This window comes from Tauraco erythrolophus, chromosome 2 (genome assembly GCF_009769465.1).
Source record: "Tauraco erythrolophus isolate bTauEry1 chromosome 2, bTauEry1.pri, whole genome shotgun sequence".
Lineage (NCBI taxonomy): Eukaryota > Metazoa > Chordata > Aves > Musophagiformes > Musophagidae > Tauraco > Tauraco erythrolophus.
In genome coordinates this window covers 48,162,820-48,183,273 of record NC_141466.1, presented here as the reverse complement: position 1 = coordinate 48,183,273, position 20,454 = coordinate 48,162,820, and the positions used below count along the sequence as shown (strand labels likewise).

Genomic DNA, 20,454 nt, shown 5'->3' with positions numbered 1-20,454 from the left:
ATTTTCAATCATAACATTTTTTTATTTTTTTAAAATGCCTTCAAATAGTACTTACTTATCTAAATTAATTATAAGGGACACGATGTGGCGTGAATTGATATTGATGCTTTGCATAGCGAATATATTTGAAGGCTTGGTCTATATTTTAATTTGGCATTGAATCTTCAAAACCTGTGTGGTAGCAAATTAATGCGCACCTTAGGTGTTTGGTGAGGTGAATCCTCCAATAAATGAAGACTGTATATTAATTATAATGAATGCACATTATATCCTGCTTTATTTTGATTCTGTAGAAGTAATACAATAGGGAAGAACTCGTTTATGGTTTCACCTGACACTCTCACTAATAAACTCACCAGGAAGGTTAATTATTAGCAGAAATACCTTTTTATCCCTTCTTCTCTACAGAGTCCCTCTGTGAACTGCCATGAGTGTGAACCATTAATCTTATTTTCCCTGCAGCTTGCTAAAATTCAGAATACAGAGTTGCAAGCTCATTTATTTTGTGAAAACTCTGTTCATTGTTAAATAGTCAGTAAAAAAAAAATTAAATTAGGCCCTTCATTTTCTAAAAATGATTGACCCTGAAAAGATCTACATGAAGGATTTCTCAAATGTATTTGTCTGTTTTGTCACTGTCAGGAGGAAAAGGTTAACTGCACACATATTCATTAGGAGGCATATTAAAACGGCAGTAATGTTTGCCTGCTGCTGGTGATCCACACAGTTTAGGAAACTCTATCTTAAAGTACCTTGAGAGTTTCCATGAAATGAAGGCCATCAAAATTTCCAAAACTGTGATTTGGGTTTTTTTTTTTTGTGGTTTCTTACAACACTCGCAATGTAACTTTGACTGAACCCAATTCCTGCAATTATAGTCTACAGGCATTATAAGGCTCTCCATTATAGCAATTTCTCTGATATAAAACTACATCAAATCTGGGTTTTGTGTATATATGCTTTATCTTTTTGGCTTGACAGGGGTTTTTGTGCAATTCACAAAATTGATACTGTAGAAATTTAAAAAAAATGTTGTTTGGGAAGGAATTTCGTACAATAGGTTATACATGACACCTGTCATCATGAAAGACCTCAATATTTATATTCCTTTGAAATGAGTATAAATACTTAAGTTAAATATTGGAAATAGTTTTATTATCCATAACAATCTAGGGTGTAAACCAATTTAATTTATTTAGATCTAATACTCTTCTTGTATACAAACCTGGAGTTTTAGTTATTGTTTCATTAACTTCTCTCACTCCTTTACCTACAAGTAAAAAGACAAATTATCATTTTCATGAACATATTTGTTGGTTTTTTTAAAAAAAAATAGAATGTTAAAACATTGTCTGATGGATGCAACTTTACATGTTCAAACCTTACACTTACACAAAACTATCAGAAAATAATTTAGGTAAAGAACATTTTTATTTGGGAAAGTTGTCTGGCTAGCTAAATATTTCATACATTTAGGCCTAAAATTTTTATATCAGTCCCAGTGCTATAAAAGAGAGCCTTATAGAGGGGACAAATACTATATCTAACTATGAATATGAATAATAGTATATTAAATATAGTAAAAATTGAGTTAATAAAGATTGATACATCTATGACACAAACCAGGAAAAGCCAGATAGCTGGGTTAAGAAGACAGGATCAGATATCATGAGAAAGGATCACAACCAGTGTCATTTGCTATATTTCTGGTACACTCAGCAGAGTTATGTCCATCGACCCCAGATGAAGTTCTGGCCTCATATCATTAGCCACATTAAAAAAATCTAATGTCTTATAGCAAGATTTGGTGTTGCATGTTTTTTTTTTTCTTTAGGAGTAGAAATTTACTGATTAGGCTGATCAAATGCTAAGAAAGCTGAAAAAGTGTGGGGCACTCAAGGACAATTATACTTAAAGACTGTAAGCCAATTAAAAAAAAATAAATTGTGCTTATAGAAACTTTTTACATATTTTAACTTAAAGAAAAAAGAAAAGTAACAAAACCCATACAATATCATTTATCTCAAATTATCAATTATGTAGTATTCATGAAAAATCATCTTTTAGGGAACTAGAATAAGACGATAAATTTTTATGAGTAGATCATATGTGTTGACAACGTTGAAACAAGTAAGTCTAGCCATACACTAATGAAAAGTCAAATATGGTTCAAACATGAAATCTATCTAGCATTCTTTGACATATTAAAATTAAAAATCATGTTGCAAACATCTTTCCCATGGCATCTGACAATTTTTGCTTTATTAGTATTCTAAATATAATTTTGTTTTATTTTTCTGAATTGGGAACTTATAGCCATGTTTATTTGCATGTGAAGAGCAAATTTAGCCCTCATAGCTATATACTTAGAGTTACTTTAGCAACTTTAGTATATGAAATTTACATGGGTATAAATAATGGTGCAAAGATGTATTTATTTTTTTATTTTATTGTTCATTTTTATTTAAAAAAAAATTCTTATACAAAAAGCATACCTGCTATAAAATAACTTTGTTTCCTATTGAAAAATCATACATTAAACACTGAATACATTGAAATATTATTTAAATACAGTGACATAAAGATAAATACAGTTAAAAGTAATACTTTATATTGTTTAGGCTTTGTTTGTTGTTGTTAGGGGTAAATTTATGTATGTGTGCCTGTGCATTTATGCACAAATATCCCCATGTTTTCCTCCGTGAGTTCTAGATGCTATGCTCACTTTGATTTTTTTTACTGTTTTTTTCATAAAGTAAAAGTTGTTGTGTCATATGCGTCTTTAAATATTAAATGTAAAAAATCAATCCTACTATATAAAGTAAAAATGTCAGGGAAAATGAAATCCAACCAAGTAGGGCCCACCATATCGCTTGAGTAATGACTTACTTTTACAAATAGGTGATTTTCCTGTCCATTTCATATCTGGTTTACATGTCCGATGCTCTGATCCACCAGCAAGAAAAAATCCTGGCTGACAGGTATACACCAAAGTGTACCCTAAAGTAGGAAGATCTATTGCTTTCACATCTACATGTGCCGGTGTCTCTGGCTGCCTGCAAGCATGAGCTGCAAAGGGTTTTTTAGAGTTAGAAAAGGTGGTGGTAAACAGTTTCCATAGGCTTAGAGTATGTAATTTGAAATAAATGCATGCCTGCTTATTTCCTTTCATCATGTAAACTTTGTATACCTTTTAGAAATGTCAAGTAGCTATTACTTGTAAAAGCAACACTCTGGGCGTATAGTTTTATTATTGTGGGAAGATGGGAATGATACTATTACATATTTTTAAACAATACATAAAAAATAAATCATGATCGCAAACAGAAAAGAGTTAAAATGAAGGGAAGCACATGCCATTGTATATGGTGCAATGATTGGTCCTGTGAATTATTGTACTGTCGCAGCTTCACGCATCGCTTCCACTCAATGTTTTAAAGAGCCTTGAAAATTACAGAGCAGTTATTGTGCTAAATAAATTCCTTATAAATTTCAATGGAAATAAAGGTTCCATAGAAAGGCTTTGTCATAGTACACTGATTGTAACAGATATGGTTGCTCAGTATGCTTCTTTCTCCGTGCTCCATGGTGTTCATTTATAACAACCCAAAGACAATTTGAAATAGGATAAGAATCTAAGGTCATTCTAATTATTTACTTTTCGCTTAGATCAGTGTATTTTAATACAATAGTTCTTTGATGTCCTCCAACCCACACAGAGCTATAAATACACTAACCATTTGCATACCCATGCATGACCCAGAAAAGCTGAATTTTGCTGAGTTCTAGATTATGATTCAAAAAATCCTAGCCAACAAAACAGCATATTTCAGACCACTTTCTGTTCTCTATTAGTCCAACACACACAAAATCCTCTAGATTAATTTAAAGCAGCTAATGCAGTGGGTTACTGAGGACAGAGTTTTTAAAGTAAACAGCTAGATACTATTGTGAACTTCATGAAAAAAAAATCTGAAAAATCTTACTTCAAATTAATATCCCAAATACATCTTAGGTCTTAGAATAGGGAACAAAAAACATTTTAAAATATTGTTTTAAATAAAGCTTACTTTTTTGTAGCATATCATTTACTATGAATTTCCACATGCATCAATTTGAAACTCTTCTAAAATTTCACAATATTCTAAATCATAGATAAGAAACCAGACTTACGTATGCATTCAGACTGTATACCACTCCAAGTTAAGTTAGCAAGACAAGAACGGGTGGTAGATCCTTGAATATGATAACCTTTTCTGCATCTGAAAAAGACTGTGCTCCCAACCTAAGGATCAAACCAGAATATTAGATAAAAGAGGTATCCATCATATGTAGTCAGATATCAAAAGAGTTATAAGTGACCAAAGAGATTTTTTCAAAAATAAAAATATCCTCTTTTTACAGTTTCTAAACTTCTTTTTTTAATGTGATGAAAAGTTTGAGAAATTAATCTTTTGTATCCTTATTTGAAAGCAATAAGTGGAAAAATATTGACAAGGCTGTGCACGTGGAAAAGAACAGCACTCATACATTTCAGCTTATTAGTTAGCCAGTGTGACAGAAGCAAATTAAATGACTGGGATGTGGCTCTTTCCTGCACATGACTGCATGTATTTCAATAGAACTTGACCATAAAGTCTGTTTCAAAGGTTTCTCATTGTGTGACTTGACTAAAAATGTTTTTTTAAGAGGAAAAAGGAAGAAGAAAAAACTATGAAGAACTGTTCCACCTACAAATAAATTCACTAGAGACAACTCCAGGCCACAATTCCTTACACTGCATTTGTTTCTATAAGCAACCGAAGTTTTACTTGAGATATTCAACTAGCAGAGTCACGGTATGAAAAGCTTTCCTATGGTCAACTGTGATACGACCTTTCTGAGAAGAAAAGGTGAAGTAACTGAGTTACTTAGTGGACTAAGTTACTCAGTGGACTAACTCTCTTTAGACTTCCACTAAGAATAGAAAAGCATGAAAACTGGATACAAAATTATATGTGATGAAGAATTTTCATAACATAGGAGAGAGAGATTGTGTGGAAATTTCTAGTATTTCTAGGATTTATTGATAGTATTGACAAAAGTAACCAGAATACAATTCTAGGCCAAGATATTTAAGGCTGCACGGTTGACCAGTAACACATTGCTTTCATGTTGGATAAAACATACTGGCAATAAATATGATCGGATTAAATGAAAAAAAAATATTTGAAATTATACAACATTAATAAAGTAACATATCACAGGGACAAATGCAAGCAAAAGTAAGTTGTAAATGAGTAATGATTAATGCATGTTAATTACATAACTTGCAGGTACATAAATGCAGATAGCTCTACACTGCAAATGTCATAAAAGGACTTCAATGGACATTAAAAATAGGCAGTTATCTTTGAAAGTGGCCACCTGTTAACTACATACTCAGTTACATAAAAACAGATTATCATGATAGCTGTTCAGCAAATGCAACAACAGTTCTTCCTGAAGTGGCTTGGGAAATTTACTGATATTTTTAAAGGTCTAATTACTGCTATGGCTTTGTAGACTTATCTCTTTATTTTTAAACATATTTATCTCTCTATCTTGCCAAGGACACACAGCTTGTCTGTAATAGAGACTAGGAAAGATTGTGGCTGGTCTTGACTCTAAGTCATCTTGCTTCTTGTGAAATCGCCAATTCTAGTACCAGTAAGTAATAATGTAATAAATAGCATAGTAATAAAAATAATCTTTCAGCAATGTATGAAAGAATTATGATTATAAAGCAAAGTGATTATATCATGTCATGTCATATTTGATAATTAATTTATAAATGGTCCTCCCTACTAAAGTCTCCTAAAGGACTGAACACATGATATATTGTAAGGTTAGAAGTTCTTTCTGTAAGCTGTATGTTAAAAAAAATAAAAAGCTTGGAATGAAGCATGAGTTTTTATTAAAAAGGTATGGTTTATATCAGACATTTAAGTATGCAGATAATTTAATATATTTGCCATTATTAAATGCATCTTCATTTTAGAAACCTAATAAATAAAACAAATAATTACCTCATAACCTCTGGAACTGTTTTGTATTCCAAAATGTGGAGTACCAGGGTCTGTACATGTATTGTGAGCTGGATCTAATGTAAAAAGTAAAGCAACAAATATTATTATTTAGAATACTCTAAAACTGTTTGCAAAGATTGTAATTTCTTCAATGTCTACTGATGACAATAATTTAATTTTTAATGCAATGTGTGTGTTTCTACATATTACATGTAATAAATAATATTTTTTCCAATTAAATTTCCAAGATACATCACAGTACTTTGTTTCAGTACATCACCATTCTTTAAAGGTATTTTTTGCAGGTATCTTTGGCAATGTTGACTTTAGAGTTAGGATTGCCTTAATTTTTGCTAGGCTTATCCTTTTAAGCCTTTTTGAATGCAGAATATATCCCATTATTCACATATAGGGAAATCTTTTCTTCTCTTCTTTCCCAATGAACAGCTTAATGATTAAGATAGGCTTGCAAAAGAAACCCAACCCCTCCAATAAAAACCCCAAACTAAACCGAAACCCAAATTGCTTTCTTATAAGAAGTAAAATACTTATTTTTTGATAGCTTTTTTTTTATGTAATCAAGAAAACAAAATTTTCAAATGGACTACTAGCTCCGTTTTGCTGGAAAATTAAAAGATAGTCCCTGCACAAAAAAAAGGTATTCCAACAGAGCATAAATAATTACATGATAATCAGTTTAATGAGTGCAATTTAAAGCAGCCTGAAAGCATTTTTGATTCAGCAACGTCCATTTCATACTCTGACAGTGTATTTGCTTTGGCATTGCCCAGTCTCATCCACCAGGTAGACAGCACAGGACTTGATCAGGTGGATCTTTCTGTACTATTGATTCCCTCTTGGCAACCAAATCTGCTTTTGTGCTGACACTGCATTACAAAGAACGCAATTTGGGACTATATTTAATTTGTAACCATTTTTCGTTTTCTCTACAATGTTGACCATCAGTAGATCATAACAATTCAACTGGACTGATATTTACCAAAGGCTTCAAAAGTTTGGTGGATGTCAACCTGATGTGAGAATAAAACCCAAACACGCTCCTGACCTTGAGCTGCTTGAACAGATCAAGAACTTTTTACAAATTATCGTCAACTCGAATGCCATTGCTAATAATAGATACATGAAGCTGAACTGACTCTTTGAGATATGTCTAATATGAAGAAACAGTGGGGAAAAAAGAATAATTCTCAAAGTACTTCAAGTAAATTATCAATATCCAGAAATAGAAAAGCTTGCCATCATTTGCCATCACATGGTACTTCTAGGCGAAGTGCTAGGCGTTGTTGACCCATTTTAATTATCAAATTGCTTAACAATAGTATCTGTAAATATTTTACATGGTCTAATGTTTTCCTTTTACAATAACATAAAAACTATGATGCAAAACGAAGCTTATGCCTTTGATGTAGTATTTTCCATGTACTTCTATATTATACTATATGAAATACATATAAACAGAAATGTCATTATGCCATTTTTAAATTTGATTCTTCACAATAGAACTCAGATTTAGCTTTTGCAAACCTTTTTGCCTGTTATAGAGGCAAAACGGATTGCCCACTCCATAAAAACTATGAGCAGGAGGAGTTTTGAATTCATATCAAAAAACTGTATTGAATGTTAATGTCTTACAGGCTGCTTTCAATAATCGTGCTTAACACCTTTTCCCAAAGTGCCCACCTCAGTTCTTCCACATAGACAGTGTCTCAGCCACAGCAAAATATATAAATGGGCTACAGTCCATATATGAATATGTTTGTTCAGAAATATCACAGGATTTTTCTATTATAACACCAAAATAATTTTCTCTTGCAAGTCACCCCAAGTTGGATCAAATTCTGGTATCAGTGGGATTTACAGTTGTCCTGCATTTCTCTCAGTAAGTCTGATTATGTAACATGCTAAAAGCCTATCAGCTGCACATCAGTCAATGAGAAACTGACAGTACTTGGCAGTTTATCAGAACTTCAAAAGATCAGACCCAGCATGGTTCATCGTTTTGAGCTGTACAAGTCACTTTCACAAAGTCCGAAACGTTTTTTGATTTAGGATTGATTTTGACAAATGCCAGAATCTGGTCTTTAATCTACCAAAGTCTTCTCTGTCTCTAAAAGTTTTTAAAAATAGATGTAATAAATTTATATGCTTGCACTTATTGACATTCTGCATTTCCAGTAGACAAGCAATCATGTAAATTTACAAATGAGTTCATATGTGATTGTGTTTATCCTAAAATTTTTATACCCAAAATATAACTAACTTTATCTAGTTCTTTTTATATTGCATAGATGTTTTCTATATTTGGAAAGCTAACTACTAGATTTATGATAGTGTAATAGTTGATCAAGAATATTCACATTAGAAACAGCATAAGTAGTGGTAGTTATTACCAATGCATGTTGGCTGAATTCCACTCCAAGTACCATCGGCTTGACAGAATCTTCTTGAAGAGCCTATCAGAATAAAAGGGGGTCGGCACTGAAAGCTAACTTCAGATCTGTAGGTGAAACTTTTTCCATTGAGGCGTCCTTCTGCTGGAGTACCAGGATCACCACAAAACACAGCTAATACATAAAAAAGGAAAAAAAAAACCAGTTATTTAAACTTCACATGCTTCAACTGAAATATTCTACACCGTTTTGTGTGCAAGTCAGGCATGCTGAATATGAGTGCAAATGCTATGTTCATTTATCTGTGTAGGATTGTAGCTCAGATAAATTCTTGACAGCAATTTAAAATTAACTGTCACTGTTGTAGTTATTATAAGCATAAAACTTAACCTGGAAAAATAGACCTTTTAATCGAGACACTTAAATGCTGATTAGATTTGGATGACAAAGTAATCTCAAAGTAGACAATGCTATATTGTAATGCTTCAAAATGTATCCAGTTTTCAGATCAGTCATTCTCAGATGAGTAGGCTGGAAATTTTTGCCCTAATTAAGTAAAAGGAAAAATGTTTGTCAAAGTCCTGACAAGACTTCAAGCACCGAAAGAGATGAATTGACAGATTTAGAAGAAGCTGAAAAACAAATAGAAACAAGATATGAGGGTATGTACTCGCCTTCAGGAAAGAGAAAATAATTTAGAAAGGAGAGCAAGGCTATAAGCTTAAGGGTTAGGATCCTTGTTTTCACCTGTTAATGGAAATGAAAAAGGGGAAGAATAAAAGAAAAGTGTAAGGGAAAATTTTAATCATGCTCATCACAAGTCAAAATCAGAACATGCAAAAAGATTATCAGTAAGGCAAATGATGATGGATCCAATTAGGTAATAAAAGATGGAGGTGAATTTTGCGGAAACGAAGAACATGACCTTAAATGGACACAGCCACTCAATTTCATAACAAGATATGCTTTTTGGAAGAAGGAGGGAGAATCCTGCAGTAGTCCATATATTACCTGATCTAGCTGAGTCCTTTTTAAACTGTGAGAAACAAACTACAGCCCAAGACAACTGAACGTAGCCTGAGACAACTGATTGTAGCTTTGGTGAAACCCAACACAACTGTACTCTGAAAACTTACGCAAACATTGTGGAATGTCTCCCCTCCAAATTCCTCGACCCTCACAGGAGAGAATAGCTGTGTTAGATAGCTGATAGCCTTCTGCACAGCTGTAACTCACACTGGCACCCCAGCGATAATCAGATCCTTCCACTTTCCCATAGAGTACTGGTGGAGGGGGGCCACAGGTAATAGCTGTGTCACAAAAAGAAAAGTTATAATTTCAAGACTTTACAGGGTTTAGGAGAATTCAACATAATATCTGTTCCTACTTTTGAAACTAAAAATAAACAAAAACATTTCATGCTGTTCAATTTCAACAAAGCATTCCTTTGTTGACAATGCAGCCTGTAATTGGCAGAAAACCAATTTAAATACAAAAATACCACCTTCAGGTTTAGGAAGTCCCTGAGCTCTAGGTCGCTAGAAGCCAGAAGAGTATATAGCTTACCTAGTTCTGAATCTCTTCCCTGCATGTTCATTACAGATCATTGTTGGCAACAGGCTACTGAGCTAGGTAAAAGTTTTCAATAAATATGATTTATTCAAGAAATATATTTCTATGATTCTATATATTTGAATTTTATTTTAAACTAATTTTGCAGCACTATTTAAAGCTCTTAATATGACTTTGCTCATTCACCTGCTCATTTTCTAAGGCTTTCAGCACACAATGGACATTGACTTTACTGGTAATTAGTGGCTAAGAGTTTTCAAAAATATTCTGATGCTTTCCAGCTTTTGAAAGAGTGCCCAAAATGATGAAATGACCAAGTTTGCATTTACACATCAGTTCTTTCAACAAAGAGCACAACCGTAAAATCAATCAGCCAGTGATTTTTATACAGAAAATGCAGTCAGTCGAATACATATGCCAAAATGCAATTAGGAGGCTAGACTTAGACATCAGTTTAAAGTGGTGCTAGATGAGTTGGCAGTCTAGGCCTTTTATAAGCAGAAGATGCCCTAGGATGATAAATTTACTCCCTGAGCTGCTGTCGTGGTGCTAACAATTTTCACCAGGCTGCCTTTATTTGCCTCTCAGCCTCATCCGCGCTATGACCTTTATGTTGGCACTTGTAACTAGCTATTTGTGAAGCATCTTTTTGGCTGCATATGATGGCTACAGTACTGCAACAAGGGAATTTTCTATTAAAAAGTTTCGTTTGCAAGATCCCTTTATAGAATTTTGGCCACCTAATCTGAGATAAAGGCCCAAAAAGGAAAATGGGTACTTCATTCCCAGCATTTTCAACTGAGCAGTCCGATAATCTTCATTGCAGAGTGATTTGGTTCTATTGTAGACATTAATGTCACTATTCTGACTGATATTATGCCTCAGCATATGTGCACAATAAATACAAATTTTACGCAAATATTTATCTAAATCTTTTAGTTGCATTTGTGTGTTAATTGTCCCAGAGGAAGTTTTGCCAGTTTTTTGATAAATAAAAACACTGATCAGTGAATCTCACATATCACATCAAAACGGTATTTGTAAACTATTTAAGTTCAAAAGCGTACCTTTGCAAACTGGTTTACTCTGGTTCCAAGTGCTGTCTTTTATACAACGCATGGTAGGTGAACTGGCAGGCTCCATCAAGTATCCTGGATTGCACTGATACCTGACTGTCTTATTAAAGGTAAAATCATTTCCAAACTGTACGCCATTTGCTAATGCACCTGGATCTCCACAGCTGATCACTAGCGAGGAAAAGAAAACAAGGGATTTTTTTTCAGTAAACATGGAATGAAACATTGAACTATGTATAGCTAATGTCCTTTTTTTTTAGTGTACAAAATAAGAAAAATTTTGAGCAACACATTTCACACAAAATCAAAAATGTCATTAATTTTTAGCTAAAAATTCATATTTTTGAGGCATTGCAATAGTGTGGGACAAATATCGTGTTCCTTAAATACAGTAGCTTAAGCCGGTACACTCTACTGCTACTGCAGACTGTTTTGTTAGCGGTAGTTTTGTCAGGACTTTTCCTTCCTTCCTTCCTTCACACTGGGACCTTTGTCACATTATACCTAATGTTGATGGCATAATGCAATTTCAGCAGAGTTACGAAATTCCTCTTTTTGTATCACTGTACTACTGATGTACTGTGAGTCTGGCCTTGTGAGTGAGGCCACTGGCCCTGCTAGCCTTGCCGTACCCCTCTGCTCCCCACTTGCTTTCCCTGATGGAGTAGTCCAATCTCACAGCTCCCTGATTCTTGGTCCTTAGCACACGGGTCATCAGTCAGATTTGGATCATTTGGCTCGCAATACAAACTGGCACAGTAAAGTATCAAATTAGGTAAAATCTGATCTAGAACAACCAGAACTTCATCCTCTGTACATAAGCCAAAAAAAAAAAAAAAAAAAAAAAAGGTAAAGGAAACTCTAGAGGAACACCTATTCTTAGGAATAGTTATATTTTCAATGTTGGCATTCATAAAATAAACAAAGACAGAAAGGTTATCTATGTTTTCATCTTAAAAATATAGTTCTGGAAACATCTAGCATATATTAAAAGGGCGTATGCCTTTAGACGCATAAAATGCAAGACTCGTGAATAGGAAAAAAAGATGTTATTCTATCTAACAAAATAATAATTTTCATAGGAATGCCAGATGACTTACTACTGTAAAGGTTTAGAGGAAGAAAGTTTATTTCTGACCTGTGCAATCTGGAGCAGTGCCAGTCCACGTCCCATTAGCAGTACAATGCCTAGTAGTTAGCCCTGAAGTTTTGTAACCTTCCCAGCAGGCATAAATGACTGAGCTGGAGAATAATATTCCATCAGTGTATACTATCATACCATAGGCCGGGGTGCCAGGGTTTCCACAAGATACAGCTGTGAAGAAAAGGTTAAAACAAATCAATATTTCCATGGATAGGTAACTAACTGGGGAAAGAAAAGAAAAAAAAAGTAGGTCAATAGCTCATCTTTTAAAAAAGCTACAGCAAGTTTTACTAAGAAAATGTTCAATGGATAAATTCTTGAGTTAATAACTTATTTGTCTTTGTTAATATGGTCACTTGTATTTGTTTTCTTTTGTTTCTTCAATTGCTGATTCAGATAGTTTGCACTGCTTGTTCCATTCCACCCAATACAGTCACTGGAGACTGTATCTGGTCACTGGGAAGTTAATTCAGGACTTTCAGACAGACTCGTGCCTCTGTTTTGCCTTTAGGCACATTTTTCCATTCTCTTCCTGTCTTCTGGTATTTCCTCTTTCAATTGTAAAAATAAGTAACTAGTAAATTATGATCTTCCTGTCCATTCCTTTTTTGAATCAATAAAAGAACAGACATTCTGTATCGGCCTCCATATCTTTTTGGCATCTGTAGCTATACATTAAGACAACGATTATGTTTCAGCTTCACACGTCTGAGATTCGACAGTGGTTTACTTTGATCAGATGTGCGTTTTTTTGGGGAAGGTTTAGTGTTGTTTGTTGTTGTTTTGTTTTGTTTTTCCAATTGACCAGCCAATCATGAGAAGGATCTGTTTATTTGTTTCAAGTTTTTCTAAACTATCTTGATTTGACCATCCCAGCAGACAGGACACTGGCAAAACTAAAATAACATTCCACTGTTGGACAGAGACTGCTCTTTTTCATAGGAGTAAAATCAAGCCATCATGAGGTTAAGAGATTAACAGGGTTAATCGAGAGTTAGGAAGAAATGTGCATCTAAATCAAACTCTTTCCTTCAATCTTTCATGGCACATGAAGTGGTTTGTAAGACATATGAGAAGACATTCTTCAACTGTCTCTTGCACGGCTTTCAAGAGCTAGCAACTCTTTCTACTCTTCTTACAGCACAAATAAATGTGGTCTCTTGAGAAGTGAAATGATTTAGTCTAATACAATGGTATGATAAAATAAAAGTATGATTAAACTTAATGGCTTGGAATATTGTGGTGGGTTAGCCTTGGCTAACAGCCAAATGGCCACCCAGCTGCTCACTCACTGTCCTCTTCTCAGCAGGAAGGTTGACAAAGCTCATGGATTGAGAGTAAGACAGGGGAATTACTTATCAATTACCACTGTGGGCAAAACAGACTCAATTTTGGGACAATTCTTTTAATTCAGTGCCAATTAAAAGATTTGGATAGGGATAAAAAGACAAACATTAAACCAACACCTTTCCTCCCCTCTTTCTCAGGCTTAACTTCATTCCTTCAATTCAGGCTCCCTACCTGCCCTAGAAGAGGAGCAGAGAGGACAGAGGATGGGGAGTTATGGTCACTACACAGCAGTTTGCCTCTGCTGCTCCTTTCTCCTTAGAGAACTGGAGGAATTCCAGTAATAATCATGCCCTGAGCTGCATAAAAAGAATGATGGCCAGCAGGTCGAGGAAGGTGATTCTCCTCCTTTACTCCACTCTCATGAGACTCCATCTGGAGTACTGCATCCAGCTCTGGGGCTCCCAGCACAAGAAAGGCTGTTCGAGTGGATTCAGAAGAGGGCCTTACTTATAGTAAGTAAGATACTTACTTATAAGTAAGATACTTATAGTAAGTATCCTTACTTATAGTAAAACAATTGAAGGAGAACAGAAAAATGGAAAGAAGTGGGCTTTTTTTCTTTGTTTGTCTGTGTTTCTTTTTTTTGCCCCTCTTTTTCTGAAAACAGAAGGTTGAAGCAAAAAGCTAAAGAAAGAAAAACCAGCAGCATTTCAAACACCACTAATTGCCACTGAGTTCTGCTGTCCTACTATACTTAATGTCTTCATGCAAAGGAAGAAGAAAGGACATTGCAAAGCATCATTTTTTTTCTGAAAATACTGATATTGTGCCCACTGCCATTTTCATACAATTATAGTGATATCTACACTGACAGAAGATTAGTCTGTGCTGAAGAATACTGGAAAAGAACAATTGTTAGATGAGGATATTGTGATAACATCCCTAGATGAAAAAGTACAATGAATTATTTTAAAATATTTTGTCCAACCTTCCATTTAGCATAGCAGACAACAGATACTACATAATTCATCAACTCAAATAAATTAGACAAAGTAAGTTTACAAACATTTTTGGAAAACAGGAAGTAATTTGAAAACTGAATCTAAAGTCTTCCATTACTGCTTTCCAATTCTGACAGTGCATAAAAGGCCTAAACATTCTTTATTATGTTTTTATCGTATTCTAAAATGTGATTTCCAGAAATATTCTCTTTTGCATTTCTTCTGAAAGAGCTAGCATAAAAATAATATATGTCATAAAAAATTCATCTCACCTATGTGGAGAAACTTACATTAATTCATACTTAGTTAAGAATACAACATTGTTTTATTATCTGTTCAGTCCTTGATACATAGACACGACACAGAAAGAGAAGATGAAAATATCGTATTGTTAGAAGATGTATGACATTTATTTATCAGTCCATTTTCATCTCTTCAATCAAAAGTATTTGTTTAATTTTACATTTAACTCAGGTATGTATTCCGTATTTTCAGGATCAATATTTGTTTAACTAGAAATATTTTCTCACATTCTTCTTATGAATATATACTCCAAAACTTTATCAGTTTCAATTTAGGTTTTCAAGAGAAATGCAAACTGCTTGCAAATTGTTTTATATCAAATTTCTGTAGAATAACATGAAAGCACATTTCTTTTTAACTAAAAATAAAAATATCAGCAAATGTCATTCAATGGTGTCATAAATGCTGATGGTATCAATACTTACCCTCACATACAGGCTGTATACCTGACCAGGAACCATTAAGCAGGCATGTTCGTTCTGCAGACCCTCTAAGCTGATAACCCATTTCACATGAGAAACGTAGCAGACTTTTTATTTTGAACTCATCCCCTAGTCTAGACCCATGAGCTGGTACTCCTGGATCATCGCAATAGCCAGGATTATTTCCTGTAAAAAACAACAGAGCAGAATTATTGGCAGAAACATTATGTGCAAATGCAGTGGTAGTGAAGATACTCTCTTGAGAATACTACTACTAACTGCATCGTTTCTGTTGTAATTAATCACTTGTCTTCAAGTGCAAGGGCATGAAACACAACCCAAAGATGAAAATAACACGTCTTTTTAGCCTACTTCTCCTCTCAGACATATACAGACCTAAAGATAGAATGTGATACAGACAAAAGAGAAAGATAATTGTGAACATAGGAAGCACTGTCATTTTTTGTCAGTTCAATAAATTTATTGTCTTTTTGACATAAATAACATTTTCTACACATTGTATTTTATTGTTCAACTTCTCTGCTAGTAATAACTTCTAATAACAAAAAATAGATAACAGCAAGAGTGAAGAAAACTATATTCAAGTTTCTTAAGAAATAGATTTGGAATACATATATCCACAGAAAAGACTAAATGGTACCTGGCCCTCTGTATTCTAAGACCATAATGGTTTCAGTGATCAAGTACTAGCGTCTGTGACCTATGCCCTATGCAATCCAGATGTGGCCTCTGGATGCCATCTGCTTCCCCTTACTTTAAGACATTAGTATTTCACAGACATTTTTGCCTGCTTAAAATGTGTGAAATAACACAAGGGCTGTGATTCAGGTTAACACTGTGGCATGAAACAGGTATGTGGCATACTTTAGCTTGTGAATGCAAAGACAGCAGGAGTTGTTCAGGGCAGAAGGATCTATGATTCTAAAACTCTGATGATGTCTCACTTTGCTTTCAGACTTTGCTGAGGGAAGTATTCCAGATGAATGACCAGATTGTTTTGCTTAGACACACCTAGTTTTGTCTTGGAGAAAGTTTAAACTGGAACCATGCAAGTTTATAGTCTATGGGTACAGACAAAGACAGTTATAGTATTATGAAGGTCTAGACTTTTTTATTTAGCAAGGTAGATTACTACATATTCATTACTGAAAAATGAGTGTGAGTAATCTTAAACAAAAATCTCAACTGTTACTTAATTCATAAGATACAAGCGTCCATCTCTGCAACAGATCTCGGGTGACAACAAACCCTGAGATCATATTTATACTATCATGCATTCAAACATATATTAATATATAATAAAGAAATAAACCCCATGCAGAAATAGACTACAGGTTTCAAGTGTTATATTGGGACTGTTTTTCATATCCCTTAAGTATAAAACCAATTAGTTATCTCGGTTGTCCTGGGCACAATCATTCTTCCACTGATATTATGAGTACAAACTATTTACAGTTTTTTCACATGGAGTAATCTCCTGAATACCTAACATGGAAAATTGTGGTTATTTTTATACTTCTAAATGCCTTAGAGGAATGAGACATCTTTTTAGGGTTTTTTTTTGGCTGTTTGGGAGTTTCTGGTTTTGTTTTTTTTGTTTTTTTTTTTTAAATTGAGTTCACAGAGATAGGTTTCTCATTTTCCTAGGGAATCACCTTGCTCTCAAGATGGTGTCACATCATATGCAAACTTAGAAAATTAAATTCTGCATCAGTAGCAATGCTTTAGTTACACTAGACATACAGTGGTCTTTAATGTTTTAAAATCTATGAGTCCATAAAAATATTATCATATTCATGAATGATATCTCAAGAGTTTCAATTATTAAATTAAAATACATTTCTTCAAGCATGAGAATTTTCCTTGTGATGGGAAGTGTTGGGTAGCAGAACTATAGAGCTCTGACCTTAAAAATTTTAGCCTTGGTGTAATCTCAGATCTGGCATTTTATACTGGTTAAAAAGGTGAAAATGACATAAATGTGGGCTTAAGATAAGGAAGAAAAGGCCGATTCAGTGTGGAAACAATCCATCTGATTGTCCTGCAGATCAGGATGCCTTCCTTTCAGGTCTAGGCATAGAGACCACGATGGCAGTGAGATTTAGCAGCATGAGAAAACTCCAGGTAAACTCTTTCCTCCTTGAGCAGCAGAGAACGGGAAAGAAACATTAGTGATTTAAATTCACTTCCTTTCCTCAGCGTTTCAAATTCTGCTCAACATCCGTGCAGAATCAGCTTACAAATGCACCATTTTCAATGAACACTTGTTTAGAGCTTTTTCAAAGTACAGAATTTACGTACCTGACACCTATTTAAATCAGGTCAAATCTGAATTGAACCACATTGAATCAGATCAGCCCAACAGGGGGCATGTCCAAGAGCTTAGGGGAAGTTATAATAAGATTCTATAACATGTCATTATGTAATGATTTTCTCATTAAGCCACTTTCATAAACCTGTCAAGTATTTGTTTTCTTATATACCAAAGTGTGTAGTCTTGTTTGCCCTTACAAAACTTATTTATATACCACGGATGTCCTTAGAAGCCAATCCTCGTCTGAGCTCTTGACTTCAGCAATATTGTGTAATGTTTTATAGCTTCTTCTAGATTTGTATAGTTAGTCTAGGGAAAAATAACTATTCTCGTACTTCCTGACAGCACGAAGAACATCGCAGAGGTTCATGGTATTCCCACATTATGGCACTAATAAAGCATATTTCTGTAAGCGAAGAGAGGAACAGAATGTAGGAAGTTTACCATCTAGTACCCTTGCTGTGGTGTTTTTTAACCAACATTTTTCTATGTGACAACCTTAGTTTACTCAAAAGAGTGTTCATAGCAATAAAATTTAACACATGCATTCTTTTTAAGCGGAACTCTATCAGGTTTTAAATAGCATTTTCTGGCTTCTATGTAACTATACCGTTTAGCTAAGGAGTCAAGTTACAAAGTAATAACAAAGAGAATGAGAAAATATACGAGAGTATTTCAATAAATGACTATACTTCAGCTGAGTGGCTATTGATGAAATTAAAACATACTTGGAAAAGAAACAAGTATCTCACTTCAGTTAAAAAGTGTTTGAGAATAGCCTTATTCATGTAATTACAAGGTGACATTCAGATGATAATTGGTATGAGTACCTGAACAGTGAGGGAGAGTCCCACTCCAGTGACTATCTTCTTGGCACTCTCTAGTAGAATTTCCTATAAGCCTTCGACCCGCTGTGCAAGAATAGTGAATTATGGAGCCATATGTAAACTTGTCTCCTGAAAGAACTGCATTGGCAGGTACTCCAGGATGTCCACAAGAAATGGCTAACAGAGAAAAGAGCACAATATTACAGAACGTTTTCATGGCACAGAACAAACCTATTATAACCTTTAAATATAAGGATAGTTCCACACAACATGAACTTCTGTCTCGATTTCAACTCCTTCATATCTTCAGTTCTGCTGTTGCTATAGTTGATTTACTGGTCATTTGTAAGATTAAACATAAAAAGTACATGTAAAACTAACCCATCCAGTTTAGCCTTTCCCTGAAAATATAGAGCTCTCTTTCCTCATTAATTCCATTCCCTGGTCTTCCCTTCAAATAATGCACATTATTTCTGTTAAGGCTGGTAAAGAAGAAACCAAATAAGGTGAATGTTGCAATGTACTTATATATTACAGATATGATAATGGTAAGCAGCTTTATCATATCTATAAAATAGCGACTCAGTTTAGGCAATACAGACAAATAAAAAAACTTAATCTGTAGTATTGTTATAGCAATGTGCTGCACTGAGGTGAGCAAGAAAAAAATGGACTACTAATCATTTTTGTAAATTATTAATCATATTTATGCTTAAGTTAATGTGTAATTTTGTTTGAGAAAAAATTCAGATAAACAGTTTTGATACAGAGTAATTTGCAAACAAGTAGTTCAGATCTTATATGAGGAAAGAGTCATCTTAAGGTGAACTAGAAATCAAATCCTGAATTTTTTTTTTTTGTAAAACTTATTCAGTAGAGAAAGAAAAATCAAAGAAAATAAATTTTACATAACTGTAGTGAATAGTCACACAACTTAAACAGGCAACACTTAAGCAGAGCAATTGAATTTCAGCAGCTTTATGAGTTACTTGAATGAATCTGTGGGTCAAATATATTTTTAGAAAAAAACCCCACTGTTAATCTGATGACTATTGCTCCTGACAGACATCAAAATTATTTCTGTTATACTGGGCCCCATGACGATGTCAAACTGACTGCACAATGGATTTCTGCCAAAAGGCATGGTCCTGACCACAGCTCTTTCACTGCTGTATGTTTGTTTTGCTTTCCTTGGGCTGGCTTAAGCATTCGAGGAGCAAATGGTAAACCAAATCAGGACACTGATCTGGCTGAGGAGTACTCCCACAGAAATAAACAGTGTTTAGTTCTCACTCAGAGCAGTTATCTCAATGAACTTGCTTCAGTACTATGCAAGTTCTAGTACTGCCACTATTCTGGAAGGAGCTGCAGTGGGTGATCAGATTTTTTTGAAGAAAATCATACATAAGTCACCTTAACGTGGCTGTATAATGATTTGTAGTGAGTAGTATGAAATTTTCCCAGTTTATGAAGAAGAAAAGAAGCATCCATTTTTAAGCAATGACACTTGCCTTGCATATAAAAGAGCAGTGTGTTTCCATTTTTTTACTCTTAAACTAGAATTGTTCATGGTAAACATTGTGTCCACTTTGGGTTCAAAATTTATCTCACTTGCCTCTCCAAGAACTTTATCCTATCACCAAAAGCAACCTTATGCTTGAAAAAAAGGGAGACAATCAATGATAACCCTTGAAAATTACATCTCTCTCATAGTACTTGCAAAGACTCTGGATGACTTCATATGTGAATAGATAAAAGATCTTTCTTATAGAAAGAGCCCTATTCATTTCACCAAGTTTTTCTTGGGGGAAAGAATGTTAAATTTGTCCTGGTTATATTTAGGATTCAGATGGTGATTTCATTAGCAGCAAATTAGCAGCAGCTAATCCAATAGGTGATTGAGGAATGTAGGCACCTCTGAGGCTCATTTGAAAATTCCTACAGCCTCAATCAATAGTCCCCTGAGCAAGTTCAGGAATTCCTGTTCTGATTGGATGGACACCTATGACCTTCTTCAAGCTCTGCC

At 34.3% G+C, this 20,454-nt stretch overlaps 1 protein-coding gene across 1 annotated transcript in view; it reads right to left on the bottom strand.

Moving 5' to 3' along the window:
* CSMD1 (CUB and Sushi multiple domains 1) overlaps positions 1-20,454 on the bottom strand; it is a 1,221,578-nt gene that overhangs the window by 16,009 nt on the left and 1,185,115 nt on the right. Inside the window, exons 56-65 of the mRNA XM_086608338.1 lie at positions 18,432-18,605; positions 15,270-15,452; positions 12,245-12,421; positions 11,098-11,277; positions 9,595-9,768; positions 8,459-8,632; positions 6,048-6,121; positions 4,174-4,285; positions 2,890-3,069; positions 1,226-1,270 (exon numbers count right to left, since the gene is read on the bottom strand). Coding sequence (XP_086464464.1) covers positions 1,226-1,270; positions 2,890-3,069; positions 4,174-4,285; positions 6,048-6,121; positions 8,459-8,632; positions 9,595-9,768; positions 11,098-11,277; positions 12,245-12,421; positions 15,270-15,452; positions 18,432-18,605 — 1,473 coding nt within the window. The remainder of the gene's footprint in view (positions 1-1,225; positions 1,271-2,889; positions 3,070-4,173; positions 4,286-6,047; positions 6,122-8,458; positions 8,633-9,594; positions 9,769-11,097; positions 11,278-12,244; positions 12,422-15,269; positions 15,453-18,431; positions 18,606-20,454) is intronic.